The sequence below is a fragment of the Aristolochia californica genome, unplaced genomic scaffold, assembly GCF_029961685.1.
Source record: "Aristolochia californica isolate CCGP_79_NKW_82.1479 unplaced genomic scaffold, dmAriCali1.0.hap1 SCAF_11, whole genome shotgun sequence".
Lineage (NCBI taxonomy): Eukaryota > Viridiplantae > Streptophyta > Magnoliopsida > Piperales > Aristolochiaceae > Aristolochia > Aristolochia californica.
The window spans coordinates 3,537,133-3,559,581 of record NW_027181782.1 but is presented as its reverse complement, the minus strand read 5'-3'; the positions used below and the strand labels follow the sequence as shown (position 1 = coordinate 3,559,581).

At 34.3% G+C, this 22,449-nt stretch overlaps 2 protein-coding genes across 2 annotated transcripts; one reads left to right on the top strand and one right to left on the bottom strand.

The window, feature by feature from the left end:
* Positions 1 to 6,458: 6,458 nt before the first annotated feature.
* Positions 6,459 to 11,082, bottom strand: LOC137944159 (20 kDa chaperonin, chloroplastic-like). The gene is made up of 6 exons (XM_068789717.1): positions 10,971 to 11,082; positions 9,158 to 9,335; positions 8,082 to 8,261; positions 7,149 to 7,304; positions 6,936 to 7,013; positions 6,459 to 6,857 (listed from the first exon to the last, which is right to left on the bottom strand). The coding sequence occupies exons 2-6, from the start codon at positions 9,329 to 9,331 to the stop codon at positions 6,684 to 6,686; spliced, it is 762 nt and encodes a 253-aa protein (XP_068645818.1). The 5' UTR covers positions 9,332 to 9,335; positions 10,971 to 11,082; the 3' UTR covers positions 6,459 to 6,683.
* A 10,367-nt stretch (positions 11,083 to 21,449) lies between these two features.
* On the top strand, positions 21,450 to 22,168 carry LOC137943500 (ethylene-responsive transcription factor ERF098-like). Its single transcript, XM_068788996.1, has 2 exons — positions 21,450 to 21,521; positions 21,569 to 22,168. The coding sequence occupies exons 1-2, from the start codon at positions 21,450 to 21,452 to the stop codon at positions 22,166 to 22,168; spliced, it is 672 nt and encodes a 223-aa protein (XP_068645097.1).
* Positions 22,169 to 22,449: the final 281 nt, after the last annotated feature.

Here is a 22,449-nt window from a genome sequence, read left to right as displayed (position 1 = left end):
GTAAGAATCTTATTATCAATTCTTACTCACCCATCCATTTGTTTCTTCCTTTGTTTGTAAAGATTTAAGAAGGATTTTTAGCTACTAAAAACTCAATTCCTGTCAGCTATAAATATGACTTCAATGCTTTTAAACTGAAGACTAAGCACTCAAATGGAGATGCTGAGAGCACTGTTCATTAAAATGGTTTCTCTTCTGCTTCTTCTGAAAACTATATAGCTAGTCTCTGCAACAATTCATTAAAATGGATCCCCCACAAGCTTTCTCTTCTGCTTCTTCTGAAAACCACATAGCTAGTCTCTGCAACAGTTCAAATTCCTGGGACCCATCTTCTTCTCTTTGGCTTTGGCACCAAGTTGCCTATTTCTTTACTGGGGTGGACTTCCCTTCTGATTGGTAGGTGGGGAACCGTTAAGGCACATAAAATCCAAAAACACTTCTCTGCTCCCTCAGTCTTCTTCCACAGTCGCCACGGGATAAAGTGGCCACTCCCATCTGAAAAAAAAAAAAAAAAAAGTGATTACAGAGCTCATATCTGCTCTCATGATCGGTAGATTCTGCCTACATTGTTTATTATTGCATGCATTTAAATAATCAACTTGCAGCATATTATTGAAGTAGTTTAACGAGAAAAAGGCAGAAGCTAGCATTCCTAGCCAGAACATGCTGGGGCCATGAAAGCTGATGGAAGGGAAAGTCATCTGGGGTGGCTCAGACTTTGATTTGCCCACGAAAAGCAGGGACCCACCAGGCAAAGGGAAGAGGAGTGGCACCCATGAGAGTCACAAGTGAGGTGGCATTCCATTTCATGTAGGTGGGCAATGGGTCCAGATGAAACAAAAACGTTTACAGTCCAGGGACGAGAAGAGAGTGATTTTGATAGCTGCATGCACCGAAATGATTTGTGTGGTCTGTTCACATTGAGACTGTCACGAGAAGATATAACAACTAACTCAGAGGCGTTATCCATTCCTTTCTTCTTTGTCTTCTTTTTCTTCTGCTTCTTTCTCTGGTTATCACACTAGGCTTCGTTTAATTAGCCAGAAAAACGTTCTCTGGTTATCACACTAAGCTTCGTTTAATTAGCCAGAAAAACGAGGGGTGGAGTCCATAATTGCGGGCATGGATTTGACCAGCGATTATAAAGAAACTGAAGGAAAGAGACTGGAGAGGGCTTTCAAATGGTTAAATGTATTTGGTCTTTACTTGCTATCGAGTTCTTTGATGTTGGGGAGAAGGTTTTTCCCCTCACGAAACTACACTGAAAGATTAAAGGAAGAGGGCTGTCGTATTCAGAGGGTGCCTTCGTCTCCTCTGACGGGAAGCTTACAGCAAACATGGCGTCATATTGCAATCTCTATGGTGATTCCTTGGGCCCATGGATTGAGAAAAATAAGTTCAGTTTTTCAACATTTGTTCTTTAGGATGATGAATCACTACTTTTATCACTTTCTACTGCAACAACTCTTTGTTTTATTTGCGTTAGGATTTGCTGAATGATCAGGTGAATGAAACTCGTTTCAGGAATAGAAAATGTCTGTGCCTTCCAAAGGCGCATCAAGTCATGTACCCTATTTTTCTCACAAATCAGTTGAGTGTCCTTTAAGAGGAGCACCTTTTTTTCTTTTTTTTTTCCATTTTTCTGCTCTTCTCCTTGTTGTATACTTCATGAAGATGGACTATTTGTCGGTATACAAAATATTGTTAAATATAATGTAATAAAAAATGTTATTTTAAATATAAGGTAATAAAAATGTATTGGTAAATCTTATTTTTAAACTCTAAAATATTTTTTTATTAATAAAAGTTGTAAATGGATAATAATAGGTGTTACATGGATGATGATGTGGTTAGCCATGTAATATTTTAAACTAACATTAAGGGGTTTTTTAGTCATTTAAGATGTGGCAGATGATATGGCATCCTACATGGATGATGATGTGTCGTTTGATTCACTGGGCGTTGATGTGTCATGGTACCACATAATCGGTCAAAGCCTACGGGTTACTTTTGACTGTACACAAGTGTAGCTGACGGGTCAAAGTTGGATATTTTTGTAAATAAGTCAAAAAGTTGGTTATTTGTCTAATTATATATTTAAAAAATTAAATAATATCCTAAAATTTCCTCAAAAATATTGTTGACTTGAAAATTATTTTATATTGTTTGGCAACATAGAATCATTTAGCGAAAAGAAAATAGTTAATAGATTTTCTCTCACAAAAGGATGGAATTAAGGGAGAAAAGAAAATAAATAGAAACTTGAGAGAAAATTTTAATCGTCAAAAATTTTAAATTTACTAATTTTATTTTATTTTTTATTTTTCATGTGTATCCAAACAAGAAAAACTATATTTCTCTTCCATTTTCTCTCGCAATTTTAGTGGGCATCCAAGCAAGAAAAAAGTTACCTCTTTTATGTTCTTTTCTCTTTCTTTTCTCTTCTTTTTCTTTTTTCTCCACTTTTTGTGTTCCAAATACAACCAAAGCGAATATCTGATAAGATTGCAACTGTGGGTGAAACGATTTTACACCAGAATAAACTAATGTATTTAAAAAATAGTATTTACCCCCACCAATCAACATATTCTACGTGCATTTGAATACATACCTCTCCTTTTATTAGTTGAGCATTGACTGGAATAATGCTTCCCATTAATTTTCAAAATCTGCAATCATAAAAACACAGAGGTAGAGGAAACAAAGGAAGAGGACATAAAGGTAGTGGTAATAATATGTGTGGAGGTCAGGAATGCGAGCAAAGACTCAAGTAAGACTTTATTGCTAAATTTGTAGACGATAAAATTATACTACATGGAATTGTTAAGACAATTACAAGCAGGAAATCGAAGCCATATATACTTCTATTATGGTAGCTCACATGGATGAGTTAGCCCTCACTAGTCCCAATAATGAAACATGGATGGTAGATAGCAGGCCAGCACACCATGTGAGCTATGGTGCAAAGAAATTTCAAAACCTTACACCTTATTTGAATTTTGGTAGAATTTTTATTGGTGATGGCATTGTATATGCTATCACACCCATTTTGCCATTATTAAACATAAAGGATCCAGGGTATTAGCTTTTATTCTATACCTGATTACTGTATTGTTCATTTATAAGGGTATAAAAGTAATTTAACATGATATTAAGGGTATAAAATATGTTGCCCCAATTGTCCTTAATAAACAAAGAGGATTTATCTTCTAATAAAAAATTTATTGTTAAGTCCCAAAGGTCACAAACCTTTAGGTTGGGGAGGGGGAAGGGTGTGAATAGGTTTGTATATACTTTCAATACTTTTAAACTTTTTTTTTCCAATTTGTTGTGTAACCACTCCGTTTGTTAGATAATTCTATTTGCAAGTAGGTATTACAATTCAAGTTCAATGCAAATTAAGAAAAGTAGAATCCACAAGTGAAGAACGAATTTTTATGTTGCCCTCAACCCTACTGGTGGTTGTTAATCCACTCCTAAAGTATTTTGCACCTTGTAGTTGACTTACTAATTCTAAATGTCAAACGATACTTACAACTTAATATTACAAAGACCAAATTACAACAAGAGGCTAAACAATCTTTTTCTCAATAACCTCTTGGTGGCTACCAAGCCAATTTGCAATAATTCAATCTCTTCCCAGTTAAGGGACTTCAAGAACACACTACATTACACAAGTCTAGACCCGTTAAAGGATTTTTATCTTACTAGACTACACAAGCTTAGATCAGCAAAGGGATTTTCCAACTTACTAAGCTACACTAGCCTAGATCTACAAAAGAAAATTCAGCAACTCAACTAATCTACACAAGCCTAGATCCATAAAGGGATTCTTCACCAACTCAACTTAACTCAACTTCAACTACTTAAGAAAGTGTTGAGTTTTAAATTTGCTTAAACAACTAATGTAGCACATTTGAATGCCTCTCATACGCTAATACAACAACAAGTTCAAGAAAAATACACCCTTCCTAGATGTAATTGGCATAGATGATAATAACTCAATTTATAGAGAAGTTAATTTGAGAAATATGAAGCTCTATTCTTTAAACTCAAATCAGCATTCAATTCAATAGGAAATTTGAAATATGAAGTTCAGAAATTAATATTTTGAGCCAAAGATGATATAAAAGTCAAAGTATTGAGTATAACACATGAATCACACTAAGTTAATTAAGATATAAAGTAAAAGTAGACAAGAATTGCATGACTGAGAATATAAACAACATCCTCTTCATTTGTTGGTGTGGCTTGGCGATGCTCATCCTTAATAAAAAATTTAGTATAATATATTTCTAATTATTGTAAAGAGGTGAGAACATTATCCTACCATCCCTTCAAAACTTCAAAAAACCTTGAAGTAATCATCATTACAAATTGTTTATCAAAATTATTATTCTGTTTGCAAATAGTTGTACATGAACATTTTCCTAATAGTGTCGTAGATCTGGTAATTGGAAAGACTATCTATGTTCCATTCACAAATATTATTACAATCATAAGATTTTGTATCAAGATATAATTTTTCTTCATAAAGATGATCATGGGGTGTACGCCTATGATAAATAGGTTTTTTGTCTAGCATCCAATTGCCTTTGGGATCTTTTTTCGTCATAGTCCAACTTTTCCATTGTAGGTTCATGCAGTACTTGTTGGAGTGATTCTTCAATCTAGAGAACATCATATTAATGTTGTTATGATGTTGTCAGTTTCAATGTTTGATTCACACAAGTTGGTAGAATCTTCAAACTCAAAGATTCATGTAGTGTTTATCTAAAATGTTGATACTTAAAATTTTTAACCTATCTAATAATTCTTTCATATATTCTTTGTTGGAATTGGTGTTAAGAATTGGTGTTAAAGCCTTTGATAATGAGAGGGATAATATCATTATCCATATATGAAGAAAATTGGGGTAGTTCCTGAACATATTGTTTTGGAATATATTTATCTTGGACAACTTCTATTCGATTGAGATGTTGATCTATGACCTTAATGTTAAATTGGTAAAATTTGTTTGTTTCTGAATTTGACTAAATGAATTAGGAGGTGATTTAGGTACAATATAAGCTACAACTTCATGGGTAGTTCCTTTACATAAGAACTAGGTGAGAGGGAGATGTGTGATTTGAATTTTTTACTCTAAATGAAGATGTCATACTTTAATTGTTTCTAAAGTATGAATCATTTGTTTTTCTTTCATCTTCAAATAAATTACTCTGTACCAATATTCAAAAGACATGATTGTCCTTTCATGTTGGAGATAACCGTAAAATTGATCAACAAGGTCCTTTTGTTTAGTACAAATATGGCAATGAAAGAAGCACGTTTTAAATCAAGCATTATTAGGATGTACAAATTCACCCATAATTGATTGTCTATTGATGATAAATTTTAGACTAACCATTTTAAATAGTAAAATGATCAATTTCACTAGAAGTAGGGGAAGTTTTTTCTTCCTCTTTCTATGATAAATTCCATGTGAAATTTGGTTATGAGAGAGTTTTATTAATTCTACTGATATATCATCTCTAGTAGTAGAGTATCTCATATCTGCTTCCATTTTTCAAGATCTGGAACCAGATTACCTAGAAATAGGTGGTAATGATACTTTATATTGTGGGTTTAAATTTGTTCTAAAAATAAGAACAACATCACCATCCGCCGATTCAATAACACCAATTCAGAAAGGTTTTTTACCTAAATTTCTTCCATCTCTGAGTATTGCTTAAAGGCAAGGTATTTATCCCTAATAGGGTTAGAGGTTTGAAAACAATTTGAATCCATACTATATGCATATATTTATCATGATTAAGATAATTTTGTACATCATCCAACTCTAATAATTTTAGAGACGTATCTTGTATATCAATATTAATAGTTATTTCCACAGTTTTAATTCCATATGACAAATGTAATGGTAAAAATACTCTTATTATAAATTGAAGTGAATTTAATAGACAAAATTATCCAATCATTTAAAAAATTAAATTCTACTAATTGAGAATTTTTCTTAGAACCTTTATCTCTATACAAAACTAATTATATAAATATGAATACTCTATAAGGAGACCATTAAAGACTTAGAAGTAATTTGATCAATTTAAACTTGTTTGAGTCACTACATCCAAAATTCTTTGGTAGAGCTTCTCATGTTTTCACATTCACAAAGAACTGTCCATGTTATTGGCAAATGGAAGTCTAACCTGCTCAGCCCAAAAAGGTCTCTCTGAAGTTTGTCTTCTTCACTTTATCATACACATCTAACAACGATTTAAAGGGGAAAACTTAGTCTTTCATGCCTCCAATATGATAAAGAAAAAGAAAACCCTTCATACATGAATGATGGACTTAACTTATTCTAATACTTTTTAATTACATCTTTATCCCACTAGCTTCCTTAGCCTAGAGCCACAAGTCTGGATTGATCAGCCATGAAACAAGAAGCGACAAGTAAATAGGCTGAGGATGATGAGGATTATGAGGACTTGTATCAAGCTCAGGTGCATCAAACATAACAGTTAAAACAAAAAGGCAAACAAAGGAAAATGGAGAAGATGGAATGCCTAACTAGAAGCCGATTCCACAATCTTACATTTCAGCACAACGACACCAGCCTCCACGAACCTACTCTCCGTTTCTAATCTCTACAAGACTTTTCTTCTCACAAAAATTCCTAGCCACTACGACAGCACAGCCATCACATCGGATGCCCTCAAAGCTATATAATCTGATCCCTCTGCACCCTTAAACTCATTTCCTGCATACTTTGAGTACAGCACTGTGCTCCCAGGTGTGACGGACAACGACTTTCTCTGGCCCTCTTCATCCAATGGCCCCGGCCCGACGGCGATCACCTGAATTAGCACATGAAACACGTAAGAATATCTTTACACGGATCACTCAGTGATACATATTCTAGGTAACAGCATTACCGTTCCAATGGAAGGTTTCTCCTTAGTTGCTTCAGTCAACAACAAACCTCCAGAAGTTCTTTCTTCCGCCTCTGCAACCTAAATGCAACAATTTGAAGTCCAGGACAACTTTTAGAGACAAGTACAAGTATAAATACCAGTAATTCATTTCCACCATTTCTTTTCATTCGATATCGAACGAATTCCATGCAACTTCAAGCTACTGCAATGTACCTTAATAAGAACCCGGTCATTAAGTGGCTTCATATCCTTGACATCATCAGTGTCAAGAATACCCACAATGTCATCCTCTTTTAGTATGAGATGCTTAGCTTCATCATGCTCTATCTCTGTACCAGCATATTTAGAGTAGACTACTTGCGATCCAGTCTGTCACCACACACCCGTGTAAGAACCCAATTCACCAAACACCCAAGATCCACAAACTACATTTCTCATCATACAGACATCACTTCTCTTTTAAAACACAGGAGGTCAATAATAGCAGGAAATCTTCAATATAAGCTTAAAAACAGAGCCATAAAACTCAACAAACTAAGAGGCAACAGAAAGATCATAGAAACAGGGTACAAGAAGTAGTTGTTGGAGCGATAATACATTCTACAGTACTACTAAATCATACTGTAGCTGATAGATAAACAAGTAAATCATGAGTACACCAACAAGGTATAAAGTTAGTTCCTTTCCAACTGCTTTTGAGCAACATACTAAATGACAACAAATAAGCAAATTAACCAACTACATGCTTTGTCTCTTCGTTGAGTTTGTTAAGTTTCTTGTTTTTTTTTTTTTTTGTGTGTTTGTCTGTTGAAGTCCTCTTCAGCTTTTCATTTTCACCAGCCATCACAAACTTAGATTCATGAGGGTGCTGAATACTATTTATTCACAATGAGTAAATTATCATGCTGAAAATGTTAATTTTGCCAATCCCTCTGGCTGAGCATCAAATACACGAACCACCTACAACTACAGCTTCAACTTAATTGGTAGATATCCATGGATTAGCCATCCACTAGAAGCAAAGCCAATATCTAAAGATAAGCAAACTCCATACAGCAATTAAGATCCAAGAAAAGCAGCAATCTTGCAGACTGTCACATATAACTCATTACTTGAATATGGTATCAGTGTGAGCAAATTTCCAACCTGGACACTAATATCCACTTTGTTCTTTCCAATTGTTCTTCCCTCTCCAACAGCCACTACCTCACCTACTTGTGGTTTTGTCTGAGAAGATGTAGGAAGTAATATACCACCTAAAGTTTTCTCCTCAGCTGCCTTGATTTTAACAAGCACTCTGTCTCCCAATGGCTTGATGGAGGTGTACTGCAGAAAAGCAGGAAAAGGAAATATATCACTCCTTCAATAAGAGAAAAAAGGTGGAATTACAATTTTGGAAGCTCACGCCATGCCTCAGAAAGTTATGAAGGTAGGAAACATCAGTAAATTAAATATGATCTGAGTACTTGATAAGCAAGTAGATGTTCAAAGAAGGAAATTATGGCGTCATGCTTGTGAAGATTTAATTTCCAAACTTCTGAATAGACCAATAAATAGGATATTTTAAACTCAAAAATGTCCTAGTTGTAAATAATAATAGAGAGGAGTTGATTTCGAACAAGCTGCAGATCCAACAAAATAATGCACCAATAGCTTCTCAATAGATCAGACAACTAATCAAAACCCAGATAGAAGGAATATAGCTCATGATAGGCCACAAAAAGTAATATATGGTATCAGATGGCTTGGCATATTATGAAGCTAATATCAATGAAAATCTGAAAAAGATGAAGCCAATTCATCATGAACAAGAAGAAAACACTGTTGAAAGAAGGATATAGCAGCAGAAAGAAGTGGATCCAAAAGAGTTCTTCCGACATACTTCCCCTGACAAAATTCTTGTCTTATCATTTCTTTGCAATTTTTTGAGGTAATTCCCATCTTAACTTTTCTAGCTCACCACCCAGACTATGGATGCTAGTGGCCAGTTTTTAGAGAAAATTTTGAGACAGGGATCTCCCAAAGGGATAAAAACCGCATACCCTATTATGAAAACATATGAACTTCTCTACTCCAATTATCCATTGAATAAAAAGTTTCTGGCAGCTTCAAAGGGAACTGCACAAGCAGCTGAATTCCATAGCTAGTTGAGCTGACAGAATTTCAACAATATGATACACCAGCAGAAAAAAATCACAAAAAACAAAAAAACAAAAATTTACCTTGGGTGCAACAACAGTGGCAGCTTTTACAACAAGACCCCGGAATGAACTCTGACTAAGTGTTTCACGGAAAGGTTGGATTGAAGAAAGCCTAACCATAGAAGGCCGAAGACCTCCAAAAGAAGGTAGCCTCCTCGTAGCAAAGGGAGAAGCAGAGAATTGCACTGTAGCCATTATCCTTGAAAAAAAACAGAACTCAAATGTTAGACACACTCAAAAAATCACTAGAATAATAAAGTTACGGTTAGTTACACAGCTTCTACGAAAAACTGCCAAATTACACTCATTTACATTCAACCTCCATGACCTCTTTTTTCTATGAAATGGGACACAAGTCCATTAAATCCTTTGAAAAATATTTTTAAAAGAAAGAGAAAGAAAGAGAAAGCAGCCCATCCTAATTTCAGAAGAGAGAAGAAGCAGGCCACCTAAAAATTATGTTTATGTCCCCTGTTTCCCAGAAGAAAAAAAGAAGGGAAGCAGAGGGTCTTTTTTCACAGTAAAATAGAAAGAATGACAGAAAGTAAGGTCAGGCCATGCAGTGACAAAGAAGGCCTATCTTTACTTACAAAAAAAATTCTAACATTACTTGGGCCCTTGGCTAAATGGTCACCCGTGGGGGCTCCTAGTGTGAGGTCTTGGCTTGAAGTTTCACCAGTTGTTAGGGGTGCACATACACGTATAATCAACATTCAAGTAAAATATATATTCTAAAATTAGATAGGTTTGTGGGTGCATGTCTAATCAACATTCATGTAAAATATATATTCTAAAATTAGAATTTATAAGGCATTTTGTCCTTTTTTATGAGTATAATGAAATTTCATAATCTGAAGGAAAAGTGCAACTACCATCATTCCTAAGGGTGCATGTATTTTGTAAATCTCCAGGAAGGAGACAAGTTATTAACCCTAAAATTAAAAATGGAAAATTTTAAATTTCAACATTCACATTATAACCTGGAGTATAGAGTTCCTAGACTTTCCGTCACACCAATAGAGAACATTGTGTTGAGAAAATATGACTCAGAGAGGGTATCACAAAAAATTAAAAAAATTAATTAAACATGCTCTCAGTTCTCAGCTCTCAGCTTCTAATGAGGAGTTCCTACCATTATATAATTGCCAAGAACCCCTCCAGTAAAACATAAAATAAGTGAACTACCCAGCTTGACGATAGACTTGCTACCCCTGTTATCGCTACCCTTGCCTCCGTCCAAAAAAATATCAATGTTGCAAGGAACTTTATGCAGAAAACCTACAATGTAGGGAGCTGGAAAAGCCAAAGTTGGATCTCAGGAAGTTCCCCTTCGCAGCTTTTCCAGAACCTCACAAAAAATGAATCTACCATATAACAGAAACAGTCAGACCTGAGGTTCTTTCTATGGGAACGCTCACAAATGCTAAATGTTTCTTCACAGCACTGTGATAACCAAAACAAAAACCATAAACAAGACCATTTCCAAAAGAAATCCAGATGTGTGGTAGAGGAGACCCCACAGATGGACCCATTATTAAGAAATTTAACTTCAAACTAGGGACTCCAGCTAAAAGGACAAATAGAGTGCGCAGCATAACTAGTTATACACCCTTCGGATGTTAGGAAAGAAGCAAGAAAACAAGCTCGGAGAATCCAGCATACTGGACGTTGCTCAACCCTAAAGAAGCTTCGTTACTTCTAGTATCATGACACCCAGATACAAATGAAATTAGAACTTAATACAATAGATAATCTACTGTATAAACCATCAAATGAGAACAACAAAAGGATAAAACCGAGTCTTGAAGAAGCACATTACAAAAAGGAGACACACCTCGAAGAACTAGGAAGAGATAACGCACAAGAACCAGCAGAAGAAGTCAGGAGGTAGTGAGAAGGATAGGTTTCCACTGGAGCGACGAGATAGGGTTTCTACACTCTATTACCAATTACAATCCTCTTTATAAAGGAGTGCAGCTCATTCATTGTGTTACTCAACAAGCCCGAGCTTTCTAGAAGCCAAGCTCTAGAATGTCTTAATTTTGTCTGTCTGGAGGGAGGGTCTGGCGTTTCGAACCAAATCTCCGCCGCCGGACCGGGCCTGGCGTTACGGGAACCGAAATTTGTTACGTTCCAAATGGGATCAAAGCTACCAAAGAGAGACAAGTTGGATCAGAGTCTTAACCCAAAATGACTAACCAACTTAGGAAAAATTTTCCCTACTAATAGATTCAAGATTTTTGTACTCACTAATTTATGTGGGACTATTCTTTAATACTTTCTCTCACGTGTAAGCCATCTTTTGTGGCTCTACAAGTGAATAATTTAGGTAGAAGCCTGCATATAAGTAGTTGATCTGATACCACTTTGACCCAACTTACAAAGAAAATAAATTTTAGCCGAAGAAAACAGATTTGAGACTAAAATTGATGACATTATATGTGGAGGTTATAGATTTAACATTTTAAATTGTTGGATAGAATTGTCAAGGATGGGGGCAAGGTAGGGATGAAATTAAATTTCAACACCCTCTCATTGGTTCTTGTAGGGATGAGTTTCAACTTAGAAATATAAATCAAAACTGACAAATCTTGGATATTTTATCAAATATTAACTAACTTCATCATATTCAATTTTCAAATACTATTTAAATTTCTTACTAAATCTAGATCTATTTACGGGCCTAAATTTCTCACTAAGATCTAGATTTATTTACAGGCCTAAATTAATGTCAAGGTAAATGACCTTCTTAAAAAAAATTACCAAAAAAATAATGCACTTGGCTTGTAAAATGCCTACTTTAAAATTTTCAATTTATTCTAAGAAAATTGTAAAAATTACATATCATTATAGGTCTAGTATGCAAGAATTAAAATATGAGCACACCATAATGAACACCAGGTTTTTGTTATCGATGTTTCACTATTGGTATTCACCGCCCAAGAACTCATGCTTGGGAAATTCCACTAGTATAAGCTCTAATAGCTTGGATTTTACAAGAAAAAAATTTTGACTCTCCTTCAAGCCACGTGTATATTCAAATATACGATTACAAGCAATCTCCCTTGAGATTGAACTAAAACTCTTCTACTTAGATTCAAGGTTCTAGATGAATCTATCAAACAAAGTTAAAAGATTACAACAAAATGAAAAGCTTACACCTTTTTTAATATTGGAGAGACAACCTTCTCCTCTAAAAGATCCAAACCTCCAGCTTTGATGCACATTTTGAAATGATTTGGAGTTTGTCTAGTATAAATGCAAGAAGTGGAATTGAGAGGATTTGTGGAGATATCCAAAAACAACCTTTATCTCTCTAAAAAAGGAAGTCAATATGAACTTTCAAGATAGATAGCTTGGAATTGAATATGATCACCAATAAATGCTCATTGACTTCTCAAGTGAACGTTTGGTGGGGTATTTATAGGTTACCCAAGCCATACTAGTTGTTTTTTGCCATTTGAAAAAAAAAATTGACCTAAGAATGATCGATCAATGTAAAAATAAATTTATTTTTCGACCAGTCTTTGGTATTTACCCACATCGACATTTTTACCAGAGCCTGCACATATAATTCTCTTTTTATGTCTTTTAAGTTTGGACAGTAAATTTTTTGTGTATTAGTGGCCTTATATCACATGGATCAGGGAGCTTTTCAGTATTACACAAGAAAAAATGCAGCCTCCCAGAAAATAAATTGCATGCCAATTATTACTTCCCACAAAGCTTTGGTATTTTGTCATTCTCTCTCCAAGTAAAGGTAAGGAGGTTAATCATATACAAGAAGTTGCATTAACCTGACACTCATGATTCTATAACTTACTCGAAAAGATTCCTTATAAAGTTAAAAACTTCCCTAGATGTGAAATTATCTACAATACACAATACCCTATCTACACTTGCTCCTAGTAATGATTCTAAATATCCCAATGCACCAAAACTATGGTGCAAAGGGAAAAAATAAAAGATACAAAAGGAACTAGACATATTAAACAACTAAACCACTCCTAAACATGTTAAATATGCAATCAAATGTCGGTCAATAAATACCTTTCTGGTGGGTCCCATTCTCAACAGGTCAATAAACACTTGGATGAATCCTAGGAGAAAACAAGTCTTACAAATTTTACTTTTGGTTTGTTTGATTGTGTATCTACCCTAGTCTTGATTTTTGTCTTCCTCACTATTGTAAGGCCGTAATGGTACTTCAATTTTGCTTGTAGAAAATTGAGTTATGCTCTAGTTTATGTATATATTATGTATTTTATCTAATGGCATGTTGTTCGGTTTTCCTATTAATAGAGAGGAAGTAGTGTTCTTACACTAGATTTTTCAACAACCCTGTCCAACTACTCTAATGCATATATGAATGTACTAACATTTTCCTATGATTAATGAATTTATGAAACCTACCTTGACATTTATTTTAAGTGCAACATTTGGCAAGTATTGCTTGTTATTCCTGAATACATGCATCGTTAAGCATCATAGTGAGACCAAACCAAGATTTGTCTCACAAATCCTCTTCATGTCACCTAAAGAATAAAATAATATGCAAGATATAAGATTCAAGTCATCTTGGTAAATATTAATGCCTTAAAGTATGCAAGGATAAATTCACAGGTACCATAAAGAGAGCCATTTTTATCAGGCAATATCACAATTTGCAAATCAAGTTCCTTTCTACCCAGTTCAGCCATTGCATCATGGTAACAGGTTCTCAATGCCCTCTCAACTTGATTTGGCTGAGCAAAGTGGGGCTTCAGAATGGCATTAGGATTAAATGTCTAAAAGAAGACAAGAAAAGAGTGGACAACCTTACAAATATAAATACTAAAACTAGGAATGTTTTTAGATATAAATACTAGAACTAAGAATAAACAAATTTGTTTTAAAATGTGGGTGAGCATGTGTAACATGTAAGCAACATACGAAAACCTTTTTGATACTCCTCAAAAGAGGAACCTTGAGTAAATATAATTAGTAGGTGACATTTTTTAATAGACCAAGATACTACTTGAAGAAATCCAATTATCCTTAAATATAATTAGCATCAGGAGGCTAGGGTTTTTTTGTACCTACTTAATTGATTTTCCCCTAGTTGATCCACTTGCAAACTCATAGAAATGGTTGAAGGGCTCTGGCTTCATGTAAGTAATGGCACCTTGGTAAAGTTTTGGCTTGACATTTGTATTTGGGATGCTACTAGATACCTTCCATCTCTTTTTAATATAATTCTTGCTTGGATTAAGACGGACAAGGCGTTGAGCCATGACAGCAGTAGCAGTCAGCCATAGCAGTAGGTTGATTATACATGTAGGAAACTAAAATTTAATTAGCCAGGTTGATTTTTTTTTTCTTTTATGCTTTGTGGAATTGGTCACTTCTTTATTTTCTTTATTGGTATATATGGTAATTAAAAGTGATGTCTTGATTTCTTGTGATGGAAGGGGAAAACGTTTGTTCTCTTTCACTTTTCCTTACACTGTTTATTTATAATATGGAAACTAGGTGCTCCTTTTTCAGCTATACTTTAACCATGGGATCCCTCTTTGGTGTCACATCTTACAACTCAATTTAATTGTTGTTTCTTTTGTCACTTGGTAGAACTTAAGATGAAGTAATGTCACTAATTTGTTTTTATAGTTATAATGTTTTGAGTCCAAAACTTTAGTCTTTCTTTGAAAACACTGTCATTGTTCTCTTATGTATGATTTTATTTTTGTGAGCATCATCATAGCCTTTGTCCAGGCCGTGTTGGGTTTGGTGTAGATCCTCTGCGATTTTTCTCGACAATTGCTTATATTTAAAGATGTTTGTGTTTTCAACAGTTCCATGTATCCAAACTGAATGCAAAAATTTTCAAATAGGAACAAAAGAAAGTGTTTGTTCTCTGCAAGTTGTAAGACATGTAGTTTTGGTCATTATGATCTTATGCATAAGGTAAGAAAGTTTAATTATTATTATTATTTTGCTTAATTAACTTGTTATTACATTCAAAAATTTGAACTTCTGTTACCACCACTTCATCAATTTGGATGTACAAACCAGAAAGAAAATATGTTTTCTTCTTGTAATTTTAGAATTCTAGATTACTAAGAAAACCTATGACTGGTTGTCCTCTTTGAGTTATATTTGATAAAATGATTGGAGTTGTACAAAATGTGAAACCTGTTTGATTTGGGTGGTGTATGTCTTTGGGCCTTTGAGGCACATCAGCTGATGAAAGTGGAATAAAACATAAACATATAAAATAGTTTTTTTACATATCCAATTTTCTAGTAGTTAGTGATTGTTGCCTAGTATGAAATATTTTTCTATAGCATTGACTTTATGTATTGTACTTTTATGTTGGATTTTTAAGTATGAAATCTGATCTTTATCTTACATTGTGGATTACAAGGAAATTGTATTATATTGTATGCGAATGTGTAACTTGTGCATAGCTAGTATTGCAAGCATTGTGTTGTTGTGACATCATGTAACTTGTTGGTCCTTTTGAAAAGAGACATATGTTTCCTTTGAATATATAAGCAATAGAGCATAACATAGATGCTTATATATGTTCATGTAACACTTTTTGGTGGAATTATAGATGTCTCTTCCATTTTTTGTTGTGAAGATCTGTAACAAAAGGCTAATGGTGGATATTAGAGATGGATATTATTGGATTTATCCTTAGAGATTTTTAGGTGGATATTAGATGTTTGTCCTTGGAATTGATTTTTAGAGTGATTTTATTGGATTTTTTACGTATATAAAATTCCTTTTTGAAATGAAAGTTATGAGGCTTAGGTTGTGAAGTGGGTGGAAGATGGGAGGTGGGAAGAGGCAAGAGAGGTGAAAGTCAAGAAAAAGTTTTGATTTTTTTTCCATCGTGGGTGGTGTTTTTGGTGGATAGAAGAGGACTTGAGAGGCCAAACTTTAAAATTTTGATATGCCTTTTCAATAGTAGTGTGCTTAATATTTTTTTGAAAATTAGCTTAGTAAAATTCATTGAGTGTTATCTTATAGATGTCTAAAGGAAGTGCTAAGCGACAATGGGGACCTTATGAAACATAGACTCTTTATGATGATATGACTATGTTTACTATCTTATCAGAGAAGGTCCATAAATGATCTAAGTTAGGAAATGGTCACCGGAGGAGTGATACATGGCCTAGAGTGCTATAACAATTAAAAGATGAAAGATAATGTTATAAATCATCAAAAAACATGAAAAAATAATATATATATATATATATATATAAGGAGTGCAACATAATTATCATCAAATGGGTGAGTGTGGGAAAGTAAACAAATGGAAGTGCTTGCATGTGTTTAGAAAAAAAATCTTCAGGTAATGTGTTATATACTATGATTTATTGTATAATAGACTTTAGATGATATTTTCATTAAATTTTATTTTTGTACTTTTTTTTTGTAGAAAAACAAAGTTGTCGCAACTATGAACTCCTCTATACAGTGTTGGAGAAATTTTAACAACTGGAAGTTTTGCTGTTATGGTAGGTGGTAAAGCGGAACAAATAAAGCTACCGATTCATGGACTGAACAAACACCTAGATCAAGTGACGGAGGTGGCTCAACTAGTAACCAGAGCTAAGGCTGTCAAACACCTTTGTTGAGTAAGCATAAACATTGAGCTCGAGTAATGGGGGAGAGGGACAAAGCAATATTGGCTTGTATTGAACAATTTTTTGTTGCAATTCAAAAATTCGCAGAAGTTAGGAATAATTCTGAAGCAAATAAATAAATTGATGTTATTCAAGAAATTCCTTATTTGGACACAAATCTTTGCACTATGCTCCTTTGTTGGATACAAATGAAAAAAAGTGTTATGTGTTCGATATGACATTGTGAAAATGACGGAGTTTTTGAAGTTCATCTATGAATAAAACAAAAATAGGAGGACATAATAGGAGGATCTAATAGGAAGAAAACATATTAATTTATTTATGTTATAATAATTATTATAGGGATTTTTTCAGTTGACTTTTATGTTTTGATTTCTCTTGTTAACAATTAGAATGATTGTTTTAATGTTATATATGAATTTTTATGTTGGCATCAATGAGTTCTTAATTTTTATGTGTTTGTTATACAGTTTGGTATTGATATTTTATCATTATAAAAGTGTCAAGATTACCATGATTATAAGGAATGAGAACGTTGTTTTCACTTTAGGAGCAAAAGCAACTACCCTAGTTGTCATATCAATTTATTTTTAAAATGTATCTATGCCTAAAAAAATTGGATTGGGTAGAGAGGCTCATATACGCTTAATGTTGGAGCATAACGAACATTTGTTTAAATGTGTGTATAAGATGCGACTGTATGCTTTTTTACCAACCTCTGTAATTTGCTAAGAAGTAGGAGACTTCTTGTGGACACCAAGAGCCTTAAAGTTGAAGAGCAAGTTGCTATATTCATGGTTACCAAAAGTCAAGGCCAAAGGTATCAGTGTCAATGGAATGTTTCATATGCTCAGTTTGGACTATTAGAACATATTTAGATAGAGTAGTGTAAAGATGATACTCGAATTGAAAATTGATTACATACATCCTCCTTCAACTAGAAATGTCCATCCAAAAATAGCATGTAATGAGAAGTATTACCCCTATTTCAAGGTAAACAACTATTGTAACTATTATTTATGTATGTATTGCTCAATATATACATTGTCAGGTGTTGGAATAAAAAAAAAAATACTTATCACAAAATGTGGTGACAACTTGTAATTTTAATATGGAGTTCACTTTTGTAGTAGTTGGGTGTGAAGGATTAGCAATTGATGCTCGCATTTTGATGCATGCACTAGATGCACCGAACTGGTTTGTCATCCCAAGAGATAATATTTTTATTTTATTTTATTTTTTATAATTTTACCTTTATTCATATTAATCATTATTTTTTATTTCATATTATAGGAAAGTACTACTTGGTAGATGTTGGGTATGCAAATTTGCTTGTTTTTTTTTTGCACATTATCATTCAACTAGATATCATTTAAATGAATATGATGAAATTCATCTCCCTCAAACTAAAACAAAGTTATTTAACCATCAACATTCATCACTAAGAAGCATAATTGAGAGGATTTTTGGTATGTGGAAGAGACAATTTGAAATTTTGGATTGAGAAGTTCCATATCTTTACAAGACTCAAGTGAAATTTGTCATTGCATGTTGTATCATTCACAATTTTATACGGATATTTGATCGCAATGATGAAGGGATTGAAGAAGAGGAACTAGTTGAAGTTTTTGGAGATGATATAGTATTTGGACAAGATCAAGAAGAAGATGAAGATGAAGATGAAGATGATTTGGAGGAACTAACTAACCAACCTACAATCTCAATATCAGGGAGAAGAAAGAGAAATTAAGAAACTGAATTAGCTAACCATTTTCTTAAAAATGTAGCAGCTAAAATGTGGGACGATTATGTAGAGTATAATAGTTGATTTAACATGACCAACTTTTGTAGATAAAAAAGTTTTTTAACTTTTCATTTGATATTTAATTTACTAGAAATTTATCAGATAAGTATCTAATGTATGTGATTGATTATTAATTTCCATTTATTTCCTTGAAAAATGCACTAACAGGTCTATTTAATTTTCCTTGGAAACTTCTAAAATTTCCCATGTAATTTCCTAGTCAGGCACTAATAGGATTTTATTTGAAGGTTTATTGAAAATATGGGTCCTAGGAAAAATATTTCTAGCTTTTCTTGGGATATAAATTTTCAACCAAGGGCACTAACGGCATCCTTAGTTAAAGCTCCAAATCATCTTCATTGTGCATCAAAGCTAGAGACTTAGACAAATCAAGGGAGGAAGTTGTCTCTCCAAGATTACAAAGGGTGTAAGGTTTCTATTCTTTTGCAGTTTCATTTTTTCCATATAGGTTCATCAAGAACCTTTTGAATCTAGATAGAAAGACTTGATAGATCTAGAATCTAGCTAATTTCAATGGAGATTAATTTGTAATCGTGTATTTGAGCATACATGCGGCTTAAAAGAGAGCCAATATCTCTTTTTTTATGTAAAATTTCAGCTTATAGAGCTAAGATTAGTGAATGAATATCAATAGAGGAACATCGATAAAAAAAATGGTGTTATTGTGTTATGTGATTAATTTTTTCATCACTTCAATTACTTCTTATAGTCATTAGACACTTAACTTTATTAATTTACAAAATTCAATTCACCCCCCATCTCCCTTGAGAAGCATCTACTACCACGACCATTCTTATGACCGCAATTTCTTTATCGTCTATTATGACCTCTATTATTATGAGTTTGTTGGGAATTGGACATTAGAACCTTTTGAATTTCCCTAGTTCCCAATTCTACTTATAATTTATTAATCTAATTGTAATGATAGCATAAGAACACCATGTGGGTAGGGGCACCCCTTTCCTCCTTTTTGCTTTTTTTTTTTTTTAATTTTTAAATTAAAGTGGAGGGATTCCCCTCCACCTTGCCTCTTGGAAAAATAAAGAAGGAAGGGATGACTGCTGCCCCTATCCTTCTCTTCATTGATGCAAGTGGCAGTAGTTGTCGCTCTCTCGACCATCATAGCTAGGAGGACGACAACTCCTCCCCATTATTTTTTACCCATCTTTGGGTTTTCTTCTTAAGTGATCCAGACAAAAAGATCAAGTATGGTTCAACCTAGTTCAATCGTCCAGTCTAGTCTGAGTTTTATAACACAGATAAATAGTTTCAATAACCCTATGTGTGCTAGATACTTTGCGTACATTTTTAATTTGATTATGTTGACATGCAACGGGTCCTACCTATGAAACAAAGCAATCATAAGTACAACAACAAAAGAAAATTAAAAAGTTTCAAGTGATGTAAAGTTTCTCTTATTTGATCTTCAAGCACTAATCTTCTTTGAACTTTGCTTAATCTGATGGATATACTAGAAGTTCTTTCGCTGACTAGCCTTGACTTGTAGCTAGCCTCCACTTTATGTTTGACAATAAGATTGATTTCATATTATGTGTAATAACTTGAAGGATGGTAACAAAGTAGCAGTAGGTAAAATTACGTATTGCTACTGATCCAATGCAGCTTCACAATGAGTTGAGATTTGTGGCAATAGCACAATTTGAGTTTTTTCTTTTCTCATAGATGGAGTTTTGACGTACTTGAAATTAAGAAAAAATCTCGAACAAGCTTCTCTCCCAAGTTATTCTAGAAATTCTTCAATGGGTACCTCTATTTATAGGAAGAGAAAAAGGTGAGATGGTACCACATAGTGTTTCTATGATGACTTGGTGTGTTGAGTATGACTCGTGATGCAATTCAAGCAAGATAGAAGTCACTTCCGATTGAAACCATGATGAACTGACTCTACACACAATCTTGTTCCAACCAATCCATTAAATACAAAGAGTGTTACCTCTATGAAGTAAAACAAGTGATTCACTTTGAAATTGATGTCCCTTCTGTGGAATATATAAAGATTAAGGATGAGATAATAGAAGACACAAGAAAAAATGATTTATGTTGTTTTGGAGATCTTTCCCACAATTCATAGGGAAAAGAATTTATTGTTATTTATGCTATAGAAATCTAAAACTACAAAGGCAAGGAGAGGGTTGGACCCTTTCATTCTTCTTCTTTGAATAGATGATGAGACTAAGGATTTAAGGTTTATGAGTCTTGATAAGTCATACCCTTGGACCCAACCTCCAACTAAAACCAACCAGTTGTCATCCAAAAACCGTCGGAAGCATTTTGTTTAGTAAACAAGAGGGACACATGAAGTTTCATTTGTCTTGCTAACTTAAGTTTGAATTAAAAAGAAAAAAAAATGACCAATCCAAATTTGATTTTCATGTTTGAATTGGTAACATATGCAACTAGCCTAAGGATAAATTGCATGTCAACTAATAGAGTTCAAATGAAAAAGACCAGCTAATATAACTTTAAAAGAATTAATCTAACAAAGATACATATTTATTAAGCATATGGAAGCTTAAATTGATAGGGCTTTCTACTCACAAGTCACTAATGACTAATATAAAGCACATACATATTTGGATAACATATAGTTGGGCCCCTCAAACTTCGAATGATTGGCCGTCATCTAGGACTCTCAGGAGTCCGAAAATACCCACTATCAATTCCTTCTCGAAAGTTCTCAATTAGGTCAAATTGAGTTTCTCTACGTGGCAATTTCTCTATAGCCTATATTTTCCGTCAAAGTTGACAAACCTTCGCCCACAGAGGTTTGATTTCGTTCAAGAATCTCTCAAATATGATTATCAAATGCTTTCTTTCGAGTCAATGACGTCGAATGCAGCATCTGCAGGAATTTGCCATGAAAGCCTCCTCCACTCCCTCCGATCCAAGGAGATGTATTCCAACCGTCAGACCTGACCGTTTAAAGGAGTTTAAATGCTTTTCAGTATTTAGTCGCCAGAACGTGCCGCATCTGCATGGCATAAAAAGTACCCTTACCAGAAGCTAGCCTTCGATCGCCAACTCTGGGACACAATGGCTGATGGTAGCTCACAAGCAGAGGCTTCGATGCAGAGAGGAGGAAAGGCTAAGGAAGAGAGAAATTATCGAGGGGTTCGGAAACGGCCGTGGGGAAAATTCGCCGCCGAGATTCGAGACCCGAGTCGGCAAGGTGGTCGGATTTGGCTAGGAACGTTCGGTACGCCGGAGGAGGCGGCAAGAGCCTACGATCGGGCTGCTTACAAGATGCGAGGTCCGCAGGCGATTCTCAACTTCCCTAACGAACATTTCTATCTAACCCCAGACTCACCTCCTCCTCCCTCATCCTATTCATCTGCGTTTTCGGTCGGAATGTCTTCTTCCTCGTCTAGCACTTCTGGGAACCAATTGCAGTCGTCATCGTCGTCTTCTTCTTCTGCATCTGCTCGAGCAGAGACGGTGCAGGAGAGTGGATATCACACGAAGCCGGTTTTCGAAATCGAGTACGAGGACAATGAGTTGATGGATGAGCTTCTTTCTATTGAAGATGACGACGAAGGTCACAAACGCCATTAACGTAGCAAGCCACTGTAAAACCATTTGTTTTGTTGCTTTACTTTCCTACCAGTACTGAAGATCTAAATTTCGTACCATTTTATTACGTCCTGTTCAAGATTTTTGACAGTATTTGACGCATTTGTTTCGAACAGATCCACCATCTGTAATAAGCGGTCCAAGTCCTCTGGATTAGGTAACTCTTGTCTGATATTTTCTGATGTATTCTACTTATCTATTATTTTCTGCCTCTATTTTTCGCATTTTTTTCTTCTTCTGGTCCAAATTAAATTCGTTGTCCT